General features: G+C 37.0%; 1 protein-coding gene across 1 annotated transcript in view; it reads left to right on the top strand.

The window, feature by feature from the left end:
* CENPF (centromere protein F) overlaps positions 1-16,707 on the top strand; it is a 36,315-nt gene extending 19,608 nt beyond the window's left edge. The window contains exons 11-19 of the mRNA XM_059469560.1: positions 332-3,777; positions 4,284-6,605; positions 7,159-7,299; positions 8,322-8,498; positions 9,240-9,401; positions 10,672-10,858; positions 11,555-12,034; positions 13,328-13,521; positions 16,011-16,707. Of these exons, the coding sequence (XP_059325543.1) occupies positions 332-3,777; positions 4,284-6,605; positions 7,159-7,299; positions 8,322-8,498; positions 9,240-9,401; positions 10,672-10,858; positions 11,555-12,034; positions 13,328-13,521; positions 16,011-16,211 (7,310 nt within the window). The 3' untranslated portion in view covers positions 16,212-16,707. The remainder of the gene's footprint in view (positions 1-331; positions 3,778-4,283; positions 6,606-7,158; positions 7,300-8,321; positions 8,499-9,239; positions 9,402-10,671; positions 10,859-11,554; positions 12,035-13,327; positions 13,522-16,010) is intronic.
* The last annotated feature ends 678 nt before the right edge of the window (positions 16,708-17,385 follow it).

The following is a 17,385-nucleotide window of genomic DNA, read 5'->3' as shown; positions in this document are numbered from 1 at the left end:
TTTCTGTAAACATGTTTGGTTCCTGAAGAGATGCTGTTTTGAAAAGAATCAAAGTGTACTGAACTTATCAGCAAATTTGTTTTCATAGAATCTTTTTTAAATAGAAAACTTCTGTTTAGCAGTTCCTTTATGGAAAGCTGACTGTATGTAGTGCCCAATAGCCTAAAGTAATATAAACATCCTTCATCCAGAGATCTAGTTTAAGAGTGATGCTTTGCAGTAGAATGAGAATTGAAAATAGTAAAAGTAAATAGTATCACCTCATCTGGGAAGTTATCAGAAGACTTGCCAGGACTGACTGACAAAGATTTGATGGTATTTTCTTCTACAGATAAGAATGCTGTTCTGGAAGTGGAGCTGAAGTTAGTGGAAGAGAAATTTAAAAGGCAAGAGAGCTCACTTTCACTGGAGAACCTGAAAATAGCTTTAGCTGACATGGAAAAGCAACAAGAGTCTACCCGAGGTCTCCTTAAGGAAAAAGATAATCATATTAAAGAACAAGACTGTAAAATAAGTAAGATGGAGGGAGAATCAGAAGCTTTGCAGAGACTTCTTGGATTAAAGCAGAGAGAATGTGAAGAATTGCAAAAAGAGGCTGCTGTTTTTTCTCAATGGAAGAATGAAACTGATAATCTTATAAATAAACTTAAGTCTGAAAAGGAAGGTATGCTGGCTCATATTAATAACTTGGAGGGTTCCCTTCAAAATCAGCAAAGCAAAAATCATGAGCATAGTGAGAAACTTAGAATAATGCAAACCGAAAATGACAGGAAATCCACAGAGATTAGAGAACTGAAAGATATGCTGGAATGTAAAAGTGCAGAATTAGAAGAACAAAAAAAAGCTTTTGATGAATTTAAGCAGAAAGCAGAATGTTCTGATAAAAAGTATTGCAAAGAGATAGAAAATATGTCCTGTAAAATATTCCAGCTCACCAACCAAGTTGCTGAAGTAGAAGAAAAGTTACAATTGGAAGCAAGTCAAGGACTGCAAAGGGAGCAGTGCTATCATGATCTGCTTGGTGAATATGAAAAAATCTGTTGTCTTGTAAAAGCAAAAGATACTTCAGAAATGACAGAAGATGGAGAAGTTAAAGGCAGACAGGATAAGACTCCTTTAGAGAATTTGCAATTTGCAGCCACTAACTCCAGCACTGGAGTGCTGGATCATGAATGTGCAGGAGCTCTTCTAGAAATGGGAAAAACGAAAGATCTGGCCAATTTACAAGAGCAGATCTCTCTTCTTGAGAGTTCTTTAGCAGCTCAAAAGCAGCTGAATTCAAATCAGCAGCAGCAGTATGAAGACTTACTGCAAATAAAGAATGAAACAGAACAAAGGTTATTTGCAGTAGAACAGATGTACACAAGCCTCATGACAGAAAAAGAGCAGCACATCAGTAATTTGCAAGCGGATATTTCAGCACGTCAGGAATTAGTTGAAAAAACTTCAGCTATTCTTGAGGAAAAGGACATGCAACTGCAAACTTTGAATGAAAGATTAGAAAACAGAGAAGTTGAGCTTCAGGATTCAAAAATCAATAATAAATTGCTTGAGGAGTCACTAAGACAGCTGAAACTCAAGTCTGAAAGATGGGATTTAGAGAAGAAGGACATGACTGCAATGATTTGCTCATACAGTAAAAAAATTGGTGAACTTACTGAAGAAAATACAGCCCTTGGGGATTTAAGCAGTGCTTTAAAGCAAGAACAAATAACTTTACTGGAGGCAAATAAAAATATTTATGATAGTTTAAAGGAAAAAGAAGAAATAATTTCTGAAATGTCTGGAAAACATGAGGAGGAAAGACAGCGTATTCTGTCAAGAACAGAAGAAATCAAAACAGAGCTTGAAGTTTTGCAGGTGAAGTATAAATCAATAGAAGAAGAAAATGGAAAAATTATGAACATTCTCAGAGAGCAGACAATTGAATTAGATGAAAAAAAAGCAAAATTAGAACAAGAGGAACAGGTACTTAGTGAGAACAAAGATATCTTACATAAACTAATAGCCTCAGAAGAAATAAAAAAGGACTTGGTTCATGAACTTCAGCAACTGCAGTCAGAATTTTCCAACATCCAAAATGTGCCTTCTGTGGAGCTTGACTGTTTAAGCCAGGAAAGGTTAAATGTCAGCACAAGACAAGATACGATGCAAGAGAAATGTGGCTTTGTATTTCAAGAAAAGGAGCAGCTGGGGAAGGAACTACCCTTAAAAAACGAACCTCTAGTGTGCAATGTTAATTGTGAGCAACGACTCTGTTCAGAACAGTTGAGAAAGTCCATGGAAGAAAAGGACATTGAGCTGAATAAATACCAGGTTAAACTTGAGCTTCTTCAAATGGATTTTGAGGATAGCGAAATCTCTCTAAAGAACTGCAGGTTAGAAGTGATGCAGCTGGAGACAGCTTTAAAAGGCATGGAAGTAGAACTTGAGAAAAGTGTGAGAGAGAAAGAGAGATTGCAGCAAGAACTACTGTCTGTTAAAGAACTGAAAGCTGCAGATTCTTTGCTTACAGTATTAGAGGAAGATGGCCACTCATTGGAGTATAATTGCAGTGACATTTCCCAGGATTGTAGCAAAAGAGGAATAGATGAAAGTCCCTCATCAGTGTTGCTGGCATCCTCTTTGCAGGTAACAATAAACCAGCTGAGTGAGCTTGAGAAAATGTGTGAGAGGTTGCAGAATGAAAACACTGCATTGGCCTCTGGATTGAAAGATGCTAAAACCAATGGTAGCACAAGTATTAATAAGGAGGAAGAGGAGACAGATGATAACATGATTGCAGATAGCAATTTAAAAGCTGAGAAAGCTGTTTTTCCTGATGAACTTATGGATCAAAGTGATTACAGTGACCTGAGAATGTGTTCTGATAATAAGGAATTGTCCTTCAGACTTAAGGAATGCAGTTCTTCTGACTATGAAGATTTAAAATTGTCCAGCAAAGAAGTTAAAGTACGCTTTGCAGAAGTAAGAGAGAAGCTTTTGACTTTCCAAGATGAACACCTAAAATTATATGAACAGCACAGCAGTATGAGCTCAAAGATATGTGAGCTGCAGTCTTGTATTGAAATACTGAAAGCAGAAAATTCTTCACTGTCGACAAGTCAGAGCAGTGCTCATGCAGATTCTGTGCAGGTGTCACTGTCATCCAGCCAAGGTGACACGCTGCCTAAATTGGATGAAACTAAGGCCACAGATTCTTCCTCAGACCTTTCTGTAAATCCCTGTTTATTAGAACTAAGTGAGGTGGTTGATTCTCATAACAGTGGTTCATGCAAATGGACAGAGGAAATGAATCAGACAGACAGTTCGGTAGAAGTAATTTCAGAGGATGCAACAGAAGTTTTGGTTGAAAAGTGTCATAATGATCACAATTTGGATTCTGTTAGAGAGCTCAGGAGTATTACTCCAAGAAAATGCAACCTTGAAAATAGAATTGAAGAACTTCAGATGCTCTGTCAGACATATGAGAAGTCCATCAAGGTGCTTGAAGATCAGTTTCATGTTCAAGAGAATATGAAAAATGAGGAAATACAAGAGCTGAAAGAAATTATACTTTCTGAAAGGAAAGAAATAGATCATCTCAAACAGCAAAATCTATCTCAAAAGGAAGAATGGCAGCAGAAGCTGAATAATGTGACTATGGAGATGGAGTGCAAACTGGCAGCAGAAAGAAAACAAACTGAGAATCTCTCTTTGGAGCTGGAAGCAGCAAGACTCCAACTACAGGTCCTTGATTTAAGTTCTCATTCGCTGCTGTGCACAGATATCGAAAATGTAAGTAATTGCTGTCATGCAAATGAGTTTTATGTAAATCCTTTGATTGTGATCACCCAGATAGTTTGTTGGTTTTTTTTGTTTTTTTTTTTTACTGCGAAAATTCTATTGAAAATTGTCCCTCACAGAAGCAGTACTATATTTTTGGAGAAAGAAGAAAAATAATCCATACTTGAGCAGTAATCTTTGAACTTTTAGAAATGCTAATAGTAATTCACTTTGTCATGTAGACACCTATTTTCCCAAAATACAGAGGGATGTGGTATCTTTGCACATAGTCTTTCAGCAAATTTATCTAAAATTTCTCCCTCAATACCTTTAAAACCTTTTTGGCCAAAGATGTGTGTATAAACAAAGTGTCAAATGTTTCTGTAAGAAAGGAGACTGAAGTAGGGAGGGGTATCTATTTATTTTGCGCAAGAGTGGGAACTTTACTAGTTTAAGAGAAGCTTTAAAACTTACCTTGTTTTTTCTTATATGAATTCTTTCTCCCTTTTTTTTTTTAGCTGGTTGATTCTTACCCCTTGCAGAACATAGAACAAGAAAACAATACTCCTTATAAATTAAGAGTGCCTGTTGAAAACTCAGCTCTGAAAAACAATAATCTTAAAATAATCCCCATTGAGAAAATGGCTGCAGGAGATGCCTTTGTGTGTGAAAAGGAAACTGAGACTGTGGAAGCAAGATTAATGGAAGATTACACTGAGAAAGTTTCTGGAGAACATGAGTGTAGAAATAAGTCAGGAAAAATAACCAGCCCCTCAGACCATGCCAGTGCACTGTCATTTTCCAGTAGTGGGGTTTTGAGTGCTGGCTATTTCTGTGAAAATCAAATAACCACTGAAATGCTTCAGGAAGAGGCAAAAAAACAGGCTGATGAAAATTTGAAGCTGATCTGTGAGACAGAAAAAGAGCAAAGCCATGTAGGTTTGAAAATAAGAGTTAAGCAATCAAACTCGGAAATGAACTTCCAGGAGGCACAAATAATTTCAAATAGCTCAGCTTTTGCAGGACTGGTGGAAGCTACTGTAGCTGTTAAGGAAGAAAACAGTGGCATAAATGAAAAACCCAGATCTGTTTCTGGCAATAAGCAGGAATTATCTCTTCATGTAGTCTCATCAGAAGAAGAATCTGAGAACTTCAAGTCTGAGCTGGAGATGTGTAAAGTTAGATTGCCTAATGCAGCAGTCATGTTGGATGATGTAGAAATGACCAAGAGAGCTGGTCAGGAACAATTTCTTGCAGCTGAAAATGGACAGGGGAGTCCAAAATCTGAGCGAGGTAATATTGACAACCATGCCTTGTTCATAGAGCCTGACATTGAAATGCTCCAGGTGAAATGTCAGCAATTAGAAAGGGAGAGGGAAGTTAATCTGAAAACTATTTCTAGCTTTCAAGAGCATCTTGTTTCAGTCACAGCTGAGAGAAACTATATTGGCCAAGAACTGAGTATTTTGTCTGAAAGCAAAAAAGAACTGGATCAGAAGTACCAAAAGCTACAAGAGAAATTGAAACAATTAGAGTTAACTAAAATGGATTCTACTGAATTCATTAGAAGGTTAGAGGATGAAGTGAGGACACAAGCAAACCTGCTTGAGGCTGCAAAATCTGATGCAAATCAATTATCCAGTGAAAAAGACAGTCTTCTTCAGAAGCTGCAAAGTTTAGAAAATGATGCTGTATCTTTCACTGTAGAAAAAGAAAAACTCCAGAATGAAGCAGCAGATTCAAAGAAAGAAAAAGAGCTGATTGCAAGAGAGTTGGGAACGATGCAGCATAAATTAGGTTCATCAGAAATGGAAAATTCAAAGCTTTCCAAATCTTTGGAAGGCTTGTTAATGGAAAAAGGAGAACTTGCTGCAAGACTCAGCGCAGCGCAGAAAGAAGCAGACCAATTGAGATGTGGAATTGAGAAGCTGAAAGTAAAAATTGAGTCTGATGAGAAGAAAAAACGTCACATTGCTGAAAAGCTGAGAGACAATGAACGGAAAGCTGACTCTCTTCAGGATAAAATAGAGAGGCTTGAAAGGGAATTAGAGATGTCAGAGAAAAATCTAGAAGATACAGTTATTGAGTTGGAGACTGCCAAAGCAGAGGCAGAAACATTAGCAACAGAGATGGAAGAGATGACTGAAAAGCTGAAATGTTCCAACTTACAAATTGATGTCCTCACCTCACAAAAAGAATGTTTGGCTAAAGATTTAAAAGAAATGCAAGGAAGATTCCATGAACTAGAGTCTTCAAATTTGACTACAGCAAAACAGTTGGAAGAAAAGGAGGAAGAAAAGATACAAATCAAAGTTGAGCTTGAAAATACTGTGGCATTGCTGAAATCTGAGCTCAGAGATATGAGTGAGAAGTTGGAGTTTTCATGCAAAGAGGAAGCAGATGCTAGAGCAAAAGAACAAGTTCTGATTGATCAGGTGGCTCGTCTTGAGCAAGATAAAATAATGCTGTTACAGCAATGTCAGGAAATAAAAAATGAAAACATCAAATTGGATCAAGCAAGGGAAGTACTTGTTCAAGAATTGATGGATTGTAAACAAAAACTCGATGAAAAGGTGCAGGAAAATGGTGCTCTTGAAAAGCAGGTGAAAGATACAGAAGCACTGTCTTTGCAGCTGACTCACATGCAGCATGACCTTGAATGCTGGCACCAGGGAAAAGAGAGGCTGCAGAACTTGATTGCTGAGTTGAAGCTGAAGGAGCAATGTTTTTCTGATGGTGAAACCTCTCCGGATATCCTGAATGTTCTAAAAATGTCTTATAAAGACCTTGAGAAGGAACTGGAATCTACGCTTTGTGAAAAGAGCACTCTATGTAAAAAGGTAATGTCATTTCCATTAGGGCAGAGTTCCCTTTGTAGGAGGAAGGATAAAGTCTCCTCTGAGTTTACCACTTCCTTAATAAATTAAATCCTAAAATAATTTTAACCTCAAACTTTTGCAGGAAACATCCTATTTTTAAAATTATGTTTTCTATACAATCATGAAAATTTCATTGAAGTTACAGAGCTGGAAAGCAGGACATTGTTTTGCATAGGATGAATGAGAAGGTAGCTTGAAAGTAGAAGTTTAAGTAATCAAATAATGCAGAATAGTTTCCTCTTTCCTGTAGAAGAAAAGGATGAAGAACAAATTGATATTGCGGGACTGAGTTTTCATATCAAGAATAAGTGTTTTGGAAGCTCCAAAGAAAGTGAAGTAACAATAGTGCACTTGCCATGTGAAAACATCATTACCCTGTTGTGACTCTTGCTTAAAACTTGACCAACTATGGGAATAAAATAATTCATCTTAAAAACTGCTTGTTACATAGAAGTACATTCTTTGGCAGTCATGACACATGTATTAAAAATAATCCTGGGAAATTTTACTTCAGGTAAATGAACTGGCTGAAAGTCGAACTGAGCTGCAAGTCAAGCTAAATAACACTGAACAGAAGATAACCATATTACAGGAAGAAAGAAATAAGCTTGCTGAAGAAATGCAATGTGTTCAAGAACATTCAGAAAAGACCAAAGTAAGTTATTCTATCTGCATTATTTCTGTGTTCAAAGCCAGATGCTCAAGTATAGTATCTGTCTGGAGACTAGTCAAGGGGATCTGTGATAATATACAGTATTAGAGGTTATTGCTTCCAAATTTCAAAAAAATCCAATGTTCTCTTCTGAGATAAAATGATTACTTAGTTGTTTTTCCCCCTCTTCCATCCATCCAAACTATGTTTTCTTAGCATAAAGGCCACTGCTGGTCATCTAGACATTTTTCAGTGTTGAGAAATTCTCTACTACAGGTTTTCAATCATCAGACTGAGAAGGGCAGATAAATATTCAGCATTTCTCAAAACTACTTTCAGTGCTAATTTAATTCAGGACATAGTCAAGGAAGAAACAGTTTTTGGAGCCTTTGTTTATAATTTGTTTGCATTTCATTCTTAGAGGCTATTTTATCATCTAGAAAACTTTAGGTCTTATTTGTGTATGTCTTTAAACCAGTTTATGTGATCATCTGACCTGCTAACTTTATTTTAAAAATTCTATAACCAGGGGCTTGTTTCTAATGTGGCATTGAGGATTTTGAGTGGGATGGGAAAAGAACAGATATTTCTGCAACTTTTAGAAATCCTAAATGGAAATACAAGCCAGCTCTCCAAAAAGTAGTTATAACAATGGATGAAAATGCTTAGAAAGTTTTGTCATCTTAAAGAGGGTGAGGAAGTGACCCTTAACCTCTCAAGTCACTGTCAGAGGGAGCAACATTTGGAGAGGTTAAGCTTTGATTTTGGCAGTGCTGCTTGATTTAATGCTGTTGGCAAACTTGCACTTGTTTTCTTTTACGAGAACCTTCCTTGCCTCTTGTCCTACCTTTTGTGTTCAGATGTTCTTTTCTTTGATTACACTGTGTTTAGCCACTGTTGAATATTTTTTCTTACCAAACTTTGGAAAATTCAAAAATGCTTCCAATTCAAATAGTTTAATGGGTCAACTCTTTCTCCATTGAGATAACTCCAAATACCAAAGAATGTACTATTACTATTTACAGATTCAGCTGCATCTCACAACTTCAGAAAAAAATGAACTGGCCAGGTGTTTGGAGATGGTCCAGAATCAACTACAAGAAAAAGAAAGTGAAATTAAAAGAGAGATATCAGAATACCAAGACAGACTACTTCAAGCAGAGAAAGAGCATCAGGGTGCTCTGACAGAAGCAAACCGAAAGGTGAGTCAGAAAATAGGAAGAGTACTGCTGTGAGTTTTTAATTGAGTTCTATGTATTTTACTAAGTGTTGCTGATCCTATTGCAAAAGAATTTATTTTGCTAACAATATTTCCAAAATCTACATATACTTACCTTGGAGGTCAGTATGTGTTAACTTTTTTCCACATGACACGCTCTAAAAAGTTAATTTATCTCAGAACTCAGTATGCATTTGATCTATAAAAAAATTCACTAGGACTATAACCTTGAAAAAGGGAAAACAACAGTATGTTTAATCCAGGAAATGGTTTTTTTGGTAGGAAGAGGGAAGAAAGTTTAACCAGTTCAAGATATAAGGACAAATTTGTTGGAAATACATTTGTCAGATGTGCTATATGCAAAGAGCCATCAACTTTACTGCAGAAATGTCTGTGAACTTGAGGCCAGCTGAACGCAGGCTAATAACTTAGTATAATTGTTTCTTAATAGTTTTCATTCTTATTAATATAAAGTAGATGTAAAAGCAAGTTATAGTAAAATATAAGGGTTTTCTTCTGACAGTCTTCTTAGAGGCAAGATTGTAGTATTGAAAATACGTACTTGAGACAAATTACCCTTTTAATATTCAACTCCTTAAAACATAATTATTAAATTTGCTGTGGAATTCCTGTGGGTTTGTGATATGCTGTTAGGTACATCTTTAAAATGAAACTCAGTGTCCTTTTTGGTATCATAGTAATTAGGCACATTTTCTTTCTTTAGAATGAAGTAGAAATTGAGGCCTGTCATGAGAAGATTAGTTCACTGGAGCACTTTATCAGCTCACAAAAATTGGAAATTGAGCATTTGAAGTCAAATAAAGAACAGCTAAATAATTCCCTTAAAGAAGCTAATCAGTCCTTAGGAGAACTCCTAAAAACTAAGGTAAGAAAAACCCTGAAGTATGACCGATTGCATGAGATTCCAGACACTGTGTACTAAAATAAACATAGGATTGGGAACCAGTGCTCCAGAACTGTGGCTTGACTTTGGTGCAGCCTTTGTTTCACTAAAGAGAACATAGAGCCTGGAGAAAACATAGTTACTATTGATGTGCATTAGAAGAATTCTGCTCTGTGTGCCATGACTGAGATCACCTAGAATTGGTTTGCGTGACCTAAACACCGCAGTCCATTGACTACAGTGAGCATTGTAGGTGCGCAAAAATGTGGTTAGAATTCACTCAGAGAGACTTTGCAGTGCCTCTGTTTTGTGTTTGTGAATTACTTTGATGATAAAATGTACCATGGTCTATCCCTAAGCACTAGTCTTGATGGATTGCTCTTGATTCAGCTTTTTCAGTTCCATTTTATATAGAATTCTCATTACAGGTATTAACTAGTGTAATTCTCTGACAGAATTGTCCTCAGGGATGCTGGAATATGAGCTCCACATACTGTGAGCTACTGATGACTGGGAACAGCTCTTCATGTTCTTGGTTTGCTTTTTAGTAGCACAGGTGAAGCTTCACTGTACATACACTGTACTTCTGTACCAATAATCCTATCCCTGCATTTTTCTTGGTTTCTGGGTGGTTTTGGTCTATTTTGTCTGATTGATTTCTGGCTCCAGCTCAGCACTCCCACTTCAGGAATTACTGTCTTCATAAATGCACTCTTGAAGAAACAGTCAATTCAATTTACATGCAAGTAAACACTGAATTACAAAATGTTCATCTTGCTCAACAGTTCTTTCTTCTTAGGGCTCTCCACTGTGGTGTTAATTTGGTTAATAAGAGCAGTCCAAGGATAAAATCCTGTGGATGTGTGCCAGAAAACATACCCAAGGTAGTGTCAGTGTAGCAGAGAAGGCTTCTGGCTGTGCTCACTGTGTGGTATTTGCACACAGGTTGGTACCAGATCAATGGGATGGTAAAAGGTTCAGGTTGGACATTGTGAAGAATTTCTTTCCTTTAGAAAACAGTGTAAAGCATTGGAAGGGGCTGCCCAGGGAAGTGGAGTTGGCACCCTTGGAAGGGTTGAAGGAACAGCTCAAGGTGGCCCTTGGTGCTATGAATTAGTTAATATGGTGGTGCTTGGCCAAAGGTTGGACTTGATGGTCTTGGAGATCTTTTACTGTTACTCTGTTTGATATTATGATGTTTAAAAGGAGGAATTATGTTTCTGGTGAGATAACTAAATTTCTTATTTTTTAGGCTGATAATAGTAACATTATAATTCAGCTGAAGAAGGAAAATGAATATGCCCACAGTAAAGTGCAGATGTGGATGAAATCCTGCAAGCAGCTGGAACAGGAAAAGGAAGAGTTGCAGAAACAACTAGCTGAACATGATGAGCTGCTAAAGAAGGAAAATCTGGCTATGGCAAAGCATAATAAAGAAGGTAATTGAATCTAGATTGTCTTAATGCTTTCATAGTGGTGCATTAATCTGTAAAACTTTCTTGTTCCCTAAAATGTCCACTTGCATATGCAGCTCTAATACAGAGCATGATTCTTAATTAGCATAAAAAGTTACAAGTGCAAATGTCAAACATTTTTAAAATCTAGCTAATCTTTTTCATCTTAAAGGTGTTGTTTCTTTTCTCAGAAACAACACTAGGTTCTGAATAAATTTATTAAATGTTACATTTTTGGTGTGACTTGAGGAAGAAAAGGGATGTTTTTCTTATGAAGTTGTGTGTGAGTTCTTTTATCATTTTCCAACAAGCTTTTTCCTCTGATTCTCATGCTCTGTTCTTAATATTTTAGTTCACCTCATGAGATGCACTGTATTGTAAATGATACTTAAAGCAAGTTAAGGGTACAAATGGAGTGTTCAGAAATTACAAAATGAGAAGGAAAATGTTTCCCCATGCATTGGTCAGGATTCTTTTCACAATTTATATATTTGTGCTCTATTTAACAGGGACATTATTATGCCTATCATATTACTGAATTTGTTTCACAGTCATTTTTTTTATAGTTGCAGTGTTACAAAACATGTGTAATTAAAAGATGTGACCATTGCATTATAAATTCTTACATATGCTTATTTTATTATGTCAGTTATATGAATAATCATGTTTTTCTTTGAAAAGATGCTGATGATAATGCCATTACAGAAGAAATTAAATTAAAATTGGAAGAATTGCAGGAATCTACAGAAGCAAAGACCATAGAAGCAAATGAGAACTTGGAGAAATACTGCTCTCTTATTGTTAAATATCATAAAATAGAGGAAGAAAATGAGATGCTAAAAACACAAGTCAGTTTGTTGAGTACTCAGCTGAAACAGCGAGCGAGTGATGCTGTCAGCACTCCTTTGCTGAATTCAGAGAAGTCATTAACGCAAAAGAGCAAACACTCTGTCAAAGACAGAAGGTCAGATGAAGGTACCACTAAGCTTTCAAGTAAAAGGCAAAGATGTGAAGACAGCAGGAAAGACAATGGAGAACCAAGATCTCCTGCTCCAGTGACTTCATTGAAAAAGAAAAGGAAGTGTGATATCTCTCAAAATCTGCAGGGTCAGGACAACACTGACTGTGAGCTGGATGGGCTTCCAGAAATAGTGCAAAAAGGTATTTATGTCTTGTAAAGGCAAATGTTCTCTGAGTACAGCAGGTGTGCTTTTCTCTTTTGTTGAATGGCTTTCACTCTGATTTGGTGACTATGCAAACATTTTTGGTGATAGTGATGGAAGGTGATAGGAGTCAATGAGAGATGTGGCAGTTGGTGCTAAGTTAGCTTTTGTGGAGTGCCAGTGTTAGCCAGCAGAATACATTTCTGTTGGATTAATAATTCCCATTCTGCTAACAGTTAAGTGGTCCCGGCAGTCTCCTGTGCTGCCATCCCCTCACTCACAGGTGTAGTGTGCAGTGAGGCAACTGAAGACCAGAAACTGGGAAGGAGTGGTGTCTGGAGGGAAGCCCATGTGTGTTCTCCAAGTGTTTGCTTATTTGTGGGCTTTTATTTCTTTCAATACCAATAATTAAAGTGGGTTAATTTGCAAAACATTAAATCGACTAAAATCCCCTGAGTTGAAACTGACTTGTCCACAGCAGTAAGACATTCATCTTTGTTAGAAGATTAATTAACTCTCATCTTCATGAGAGTTCACTTTCTGTCTGCTGTGAATGCCATGAAATTAGGCAGCCTGGTACTCCATATAAGGGTTTGCTGCAGCAGAGGGTAACTGAGAAGACTGCACGAATCAGGGCTTGAAAAATGTCTTGTGAGTTCAACTACCCATTAACCTGCCCTTTATAATGAATGTATTTGCTATCGTTAAAGGACAAACCATAGGGATACTGAATAGCCTCAGCTTTGGTGGTCACTCCCAGAAGTCAGGATTTCTAAAGCTAAACATTATTTGCATTTCACTTTCTTACCAGCATTACTATATCTTCTAAAAGTAGCCCTGTTCTGAGGACATATGTGCCAGTTCATGTTTGTCTTCTAGGCTAGATAGAGAGATAATAACCAGTCTATACATAAATAGTTCTACACAGAGAAAAGTATTAAAAATCAAGAGCATCATGCCACGGTATCAGGAATTAACCAGTACTGGTTTTCAGTTTGAAATTACTCTCCACATAATAATGTACTTGTAAAGAAAAAGGCGAAACACTTTTTTGATTTTTTTATTTTTCTATAGAATTGCTCTTGTAATTCAATGGTTCTTCTGTGATACACAAGTTTTGCATTTGAATTTTGGAATATGCAAGATCTATTCAGCAATCTCTTTGTTCCATTTTCTCCAATGGAACAGATGATTTATTTCAATCAGCTATTTTATTCCTATTGTGAAAAAAGAAATCCATTTGAGGAAGTGTGATTGCTTTAGGTTTTTATAGAAGCTGTTTATTTTTCAGGGTTTGCTGACATCCCCAGGGGCAAGGTCAGCCCTTACATTTTACGTAGAACAACGCTGCACCTCCGATCCAGTCCCCATGTGGCTTCCTCAAGTGAGAAGAGGCCTTTGCCTGCCCAGGACTCACAGAAGTGCAGACCAGACCATCTTGGTGAGCGCTGCTCTTTGACACCTGGTGGCAGCAAACCACAAAAGGTAACTTGGAAAAATTTTATCTGGGTATCAAAGTCATGGGAAGACTTAATGCATTCACTAAACATATTCATCTTGCCAAGTGAATTTGAGGACATAGCATTCTTTATGTTCCTCAACAACAGAGTGGAGAGAAGATCATAAATACTGAATGACTGAAACAATGGTCTTACCATAGTACCAATGTGAAAATTGTTCATATGCTTTTATTTGTGAGCTCATAGGAATAACCAGTGGAAAATGTAAATTCAATGCAGGTATAGTTTCAATTTCTTATAACAGATATTAAAGAGCATATATTCCTTATACTGTGACTTCTTAGGTTGCAGAGAAAGTAATCAGCAAAAAGACTAACCTTTAGGAGTTTGAGCTTGAAGTTTGCTGCAAACAGCTCTTCTTGGAATTTCTAGAATAACTACAGATATAAGGGAGGCTATTAAATGTGTAAATAGGGAACATCTGGATTATAAAGAGTGGGTTTTGTTGGAAGGGACATTAAAAGATCAGCTAATTCCAACCTCCCTGCCACAGACAGGGACAGCTTCCACTAGACCAGCTTGGTCATGCTTACCAGATTTTGATGCTATCAAAACAAATAAATACTACACAGTTATGTTTTGTAAGTGGACTCTTATTAAAAAAAGGTTAATAACTGAAGTTTACATTAGCTTTGTGTTTTCAGTAATAGACACATTGCTGAATGTTTCGCAGTACATCAGAGCAATGTGTTCTAAGATGATGCAAATACTTTGCAGATTATAGAAAATTGTTCCAACTTTAGGACAGAAATGAACCTTTGTTGTCCAAAACCTCCTCCAAAGTTTGTAACCATGTTATCTCAAGTTGAGCAATAAAAGAGTAGTTATTGGTAGCTCTTTGTATGAGGGCTACACAGAAATATGTCAGTAGATAAAAATCCTTCCAGTTTGCCAGGTTGCACAAAAGTATTCTCTTGACAATCAGCAGAATCTTGCACATCGCTTTTTGGGTTTTTTCTTTTTTTTTTTTTTTTTTAATCCAGTTATTTTGTATTAGTACATAAACTATGTGGCAAGATACCAAAAGTAAGTAAAGAGAAATGCCACATAGTTTAGTGGATGTATAGCTTTTGAGGCCAGAAAGCACCATTGGGAAGACAAATCAGATCAGACCCATAATTTTTTGGAGATACAGCAATAGAAAATTGGTGTTTTGCAGTGAAAGTGAGTCCACTGAATTTGTGTATGTTGTTTCAAGTGATAATCACCCCACTTGCCAAGAGTTGCTGCTTCTTACAGACATTGCCTGGAGGTCTGTGTTTTATTACTGTTTCATTAAGTGATGCTAATAAATTTTATTTATACTCCTGTCTGTTTCCCTATAACCTTAGAAACAAATGGTGTTGCTTGTAAAGAATCTGAGTAGTGCAAAAAAGAAAGGAAGCCTCAGTCAGAGAAAGTTGTGTAGTAATCACCTGCCAGCATGGTATAAGCTTGTTGTAGACTCTTGCTGACCATAGTCAGGGTTATAGCAAGAAACAATTAATCAGTAATAATATTTTCTCATTTAACTGAAGGAGGGATTTCCCAAACATTCCTCCTCTTTGTCTAAACTTGTATTGTCTAGGTCCAAGGACAGGCTACTCCTCACCTTCAACTATATGGCAGTTATTAACATTTCAGTGCTGGTTTTGTTCCCCCCAAGTGTAAATATGCCAAAGTCATCAGTTCCAGGAATTTGTGCTCGTCTCTCAGACACTGCTGAATGTGTATTGGTTTTATTTCAAGATGATGTACATTGGGAATTTCTGAAGGAAATGCTCATATTGTTTCATCATTTGTTGAAACCATGCTTTAGATTAATACAGTAAATGGTGTGTCTTGTTTTAAAAGTGAAGTAAACCTTGTTTCCTTCTCTTTGATAGATACTTGCATCTACTTTATTTCAAATACCTAGTTTCAAACTGTTGCAAATTTCTCAAGGTGCTTAAAAAGTGCCTGTCATGTTCATATGCAAATTTATTCACTTTTCTGTGTGAATTTAATGTAGAATTTAAATTGAGTGCTTTGACTGCACATCGGTCAAAATGTGAAAGCAGTGGTTTCTGCCCAGATGTCAGCAAAAAAGTGACACCTGGGCTTTACATTTGCAGAATATGTAGAGAAAAAATTAAATACAACTCTTGATACACACTACCAGGTACTTTAGTAAACAGCTTAATAGTACTGTCTGTTCCTTGTGTAGCTGTTTTCTGCTCCTGGAAAATAGCTTGCCAGCAGCGTAGCAGATATTTCATCTCATACCACAACAAAACAAGAGTTATCAAGCCTCACTGTGTTGTGTATTCAGAGTGATAAGTGCCTTAAAAATATGTTTTTATGCTTCCAATAAGTCTATGTCTTTTGCAAATTCCCAATATTTAGTCTTTTGCAGCAAGCCTTTCAACCCAAGGCGGAAAGCTAATATGGTTTTCCATTACCGGTAAAACAAGGATGTTTTTGTTTGTGTTACAGGAAAATGATGAGCAGCGGTCCCAAGCTTTTCCACCAATGAATTCTACACCAAGGTCACCTCTTTGCCTGCAGAAACAATCCCCAAAACCTCTCTCTGATAACGCTAGGGAGAGTCGCACGATGCACAAAGCAAAAAGTTCCCTAAATGAACAAGCATTATCTGAGCAAGATGAGCAAAAAGAAAATTGTAAGGTGCAGTAAATCTGAGTTAGTCACTACTCAGAATAACTGGTGATCAAAACCAGTTTGTAAAATAAATACCAGAACTATCTGGAGGGCACCATTTTCTCTTCTCCAATGAATAACGATATATGGGTTCTGCAGAGCTTCCTTGTGAGTATTTACTAATAGCAATAGTCACACAAACTTTTGAAATAATAGTGAACAGATATAACTGATCTTTTTATAGAATCACAGAATCAATTAGGTTGGAAAAGACCTTTGAGGTCATTGAGTCTAACCTATGGCCTAATGTCACTTTGTCAACCAGACCATGGCACTGAGTGTCACATCTAGTCTTTTCTTAAATGCCTCCAGGAATGGTGACTCCACCACCTCCCTGGGCAGCCCATTCCAATGTCCAATCACTCTTTCTGTGAAGAACTTCTTCCTAATGGCCTAAACCCCCTCTGGTGCAGCTTGAGTCTGTGTCCTCTTGTCCTGTCGCTGGTTAACCGAGAGAAGAGACCAACCCCCACCTGGCTACAACTTCCTTTTAGATGTAATTGTAGAATTTTCTGTAAATACTTCTTTATAAAGCTGTTAAAAAAATTAAAATATAGAAAAAGTGGCTGCATTTTGCCATGTAGTTAATTGTTGTCGTTTTTATTGTGTACCAATGGTTGATTTAATAATGGAAAATAAACTTACTTAAGTATCTAAAAATTACAGTTTCTAGGAAAAATGTGGCAAACACTATTATATGATTCAAAATGAAACAGTGACTTATTTTCTAAGTGCAACACTAAAATATAGAACCAGATAGAAAGTGCATCCAGTGCACAGGCCTAGCTAGTGTTCTGTGTCTTGGTATCCCTTCTTCCTGATGGAATAACACTGCAATAGGGGTGAGACATTATTCAAACAAAGCCAGAGAGGACTGCCTGTTTCCCTGAAACGAAGCATCTGACAGTGTACTTCCCTAGCTGAAGGTCGTATGTTGATCTGCACAACTGGCAACTGGCCCTTGGCCAGCCAGTAAACCTCAGCAAGATGGGGGTGAGCACTTTGTACCTGGCCAGAAAGGGCCCTATCATAACAATTTTGTTCTTCTGCCAGCAGGGGCTGGCTGCTGCTCTGCTGCAGGTTACTCTTCACTTTGACAATGCTTAACCTCAAATCTGTCTCTATGAAAATCATTGAAGAGCTGTACCTG

This window comes from Ammospiza nelsoni, chromosome 3, assembly GCF_027579445.1.
Source record: "Ammospiza nelsoni isolate bAmmNel1 chromosome 3, bAmmNel1.pri, whole genome shotgun sequence".
NCBI lineage: Eukaryota > Metazoa > Chordata > Aves > Passeriformes > Passerellidae > Ammospiza > Ammospiza nelsoni.
Note: the sequence above shows the minus strand (reverse complement) of the source record. Positions and strands in the feature narration are given on the sequence as shown.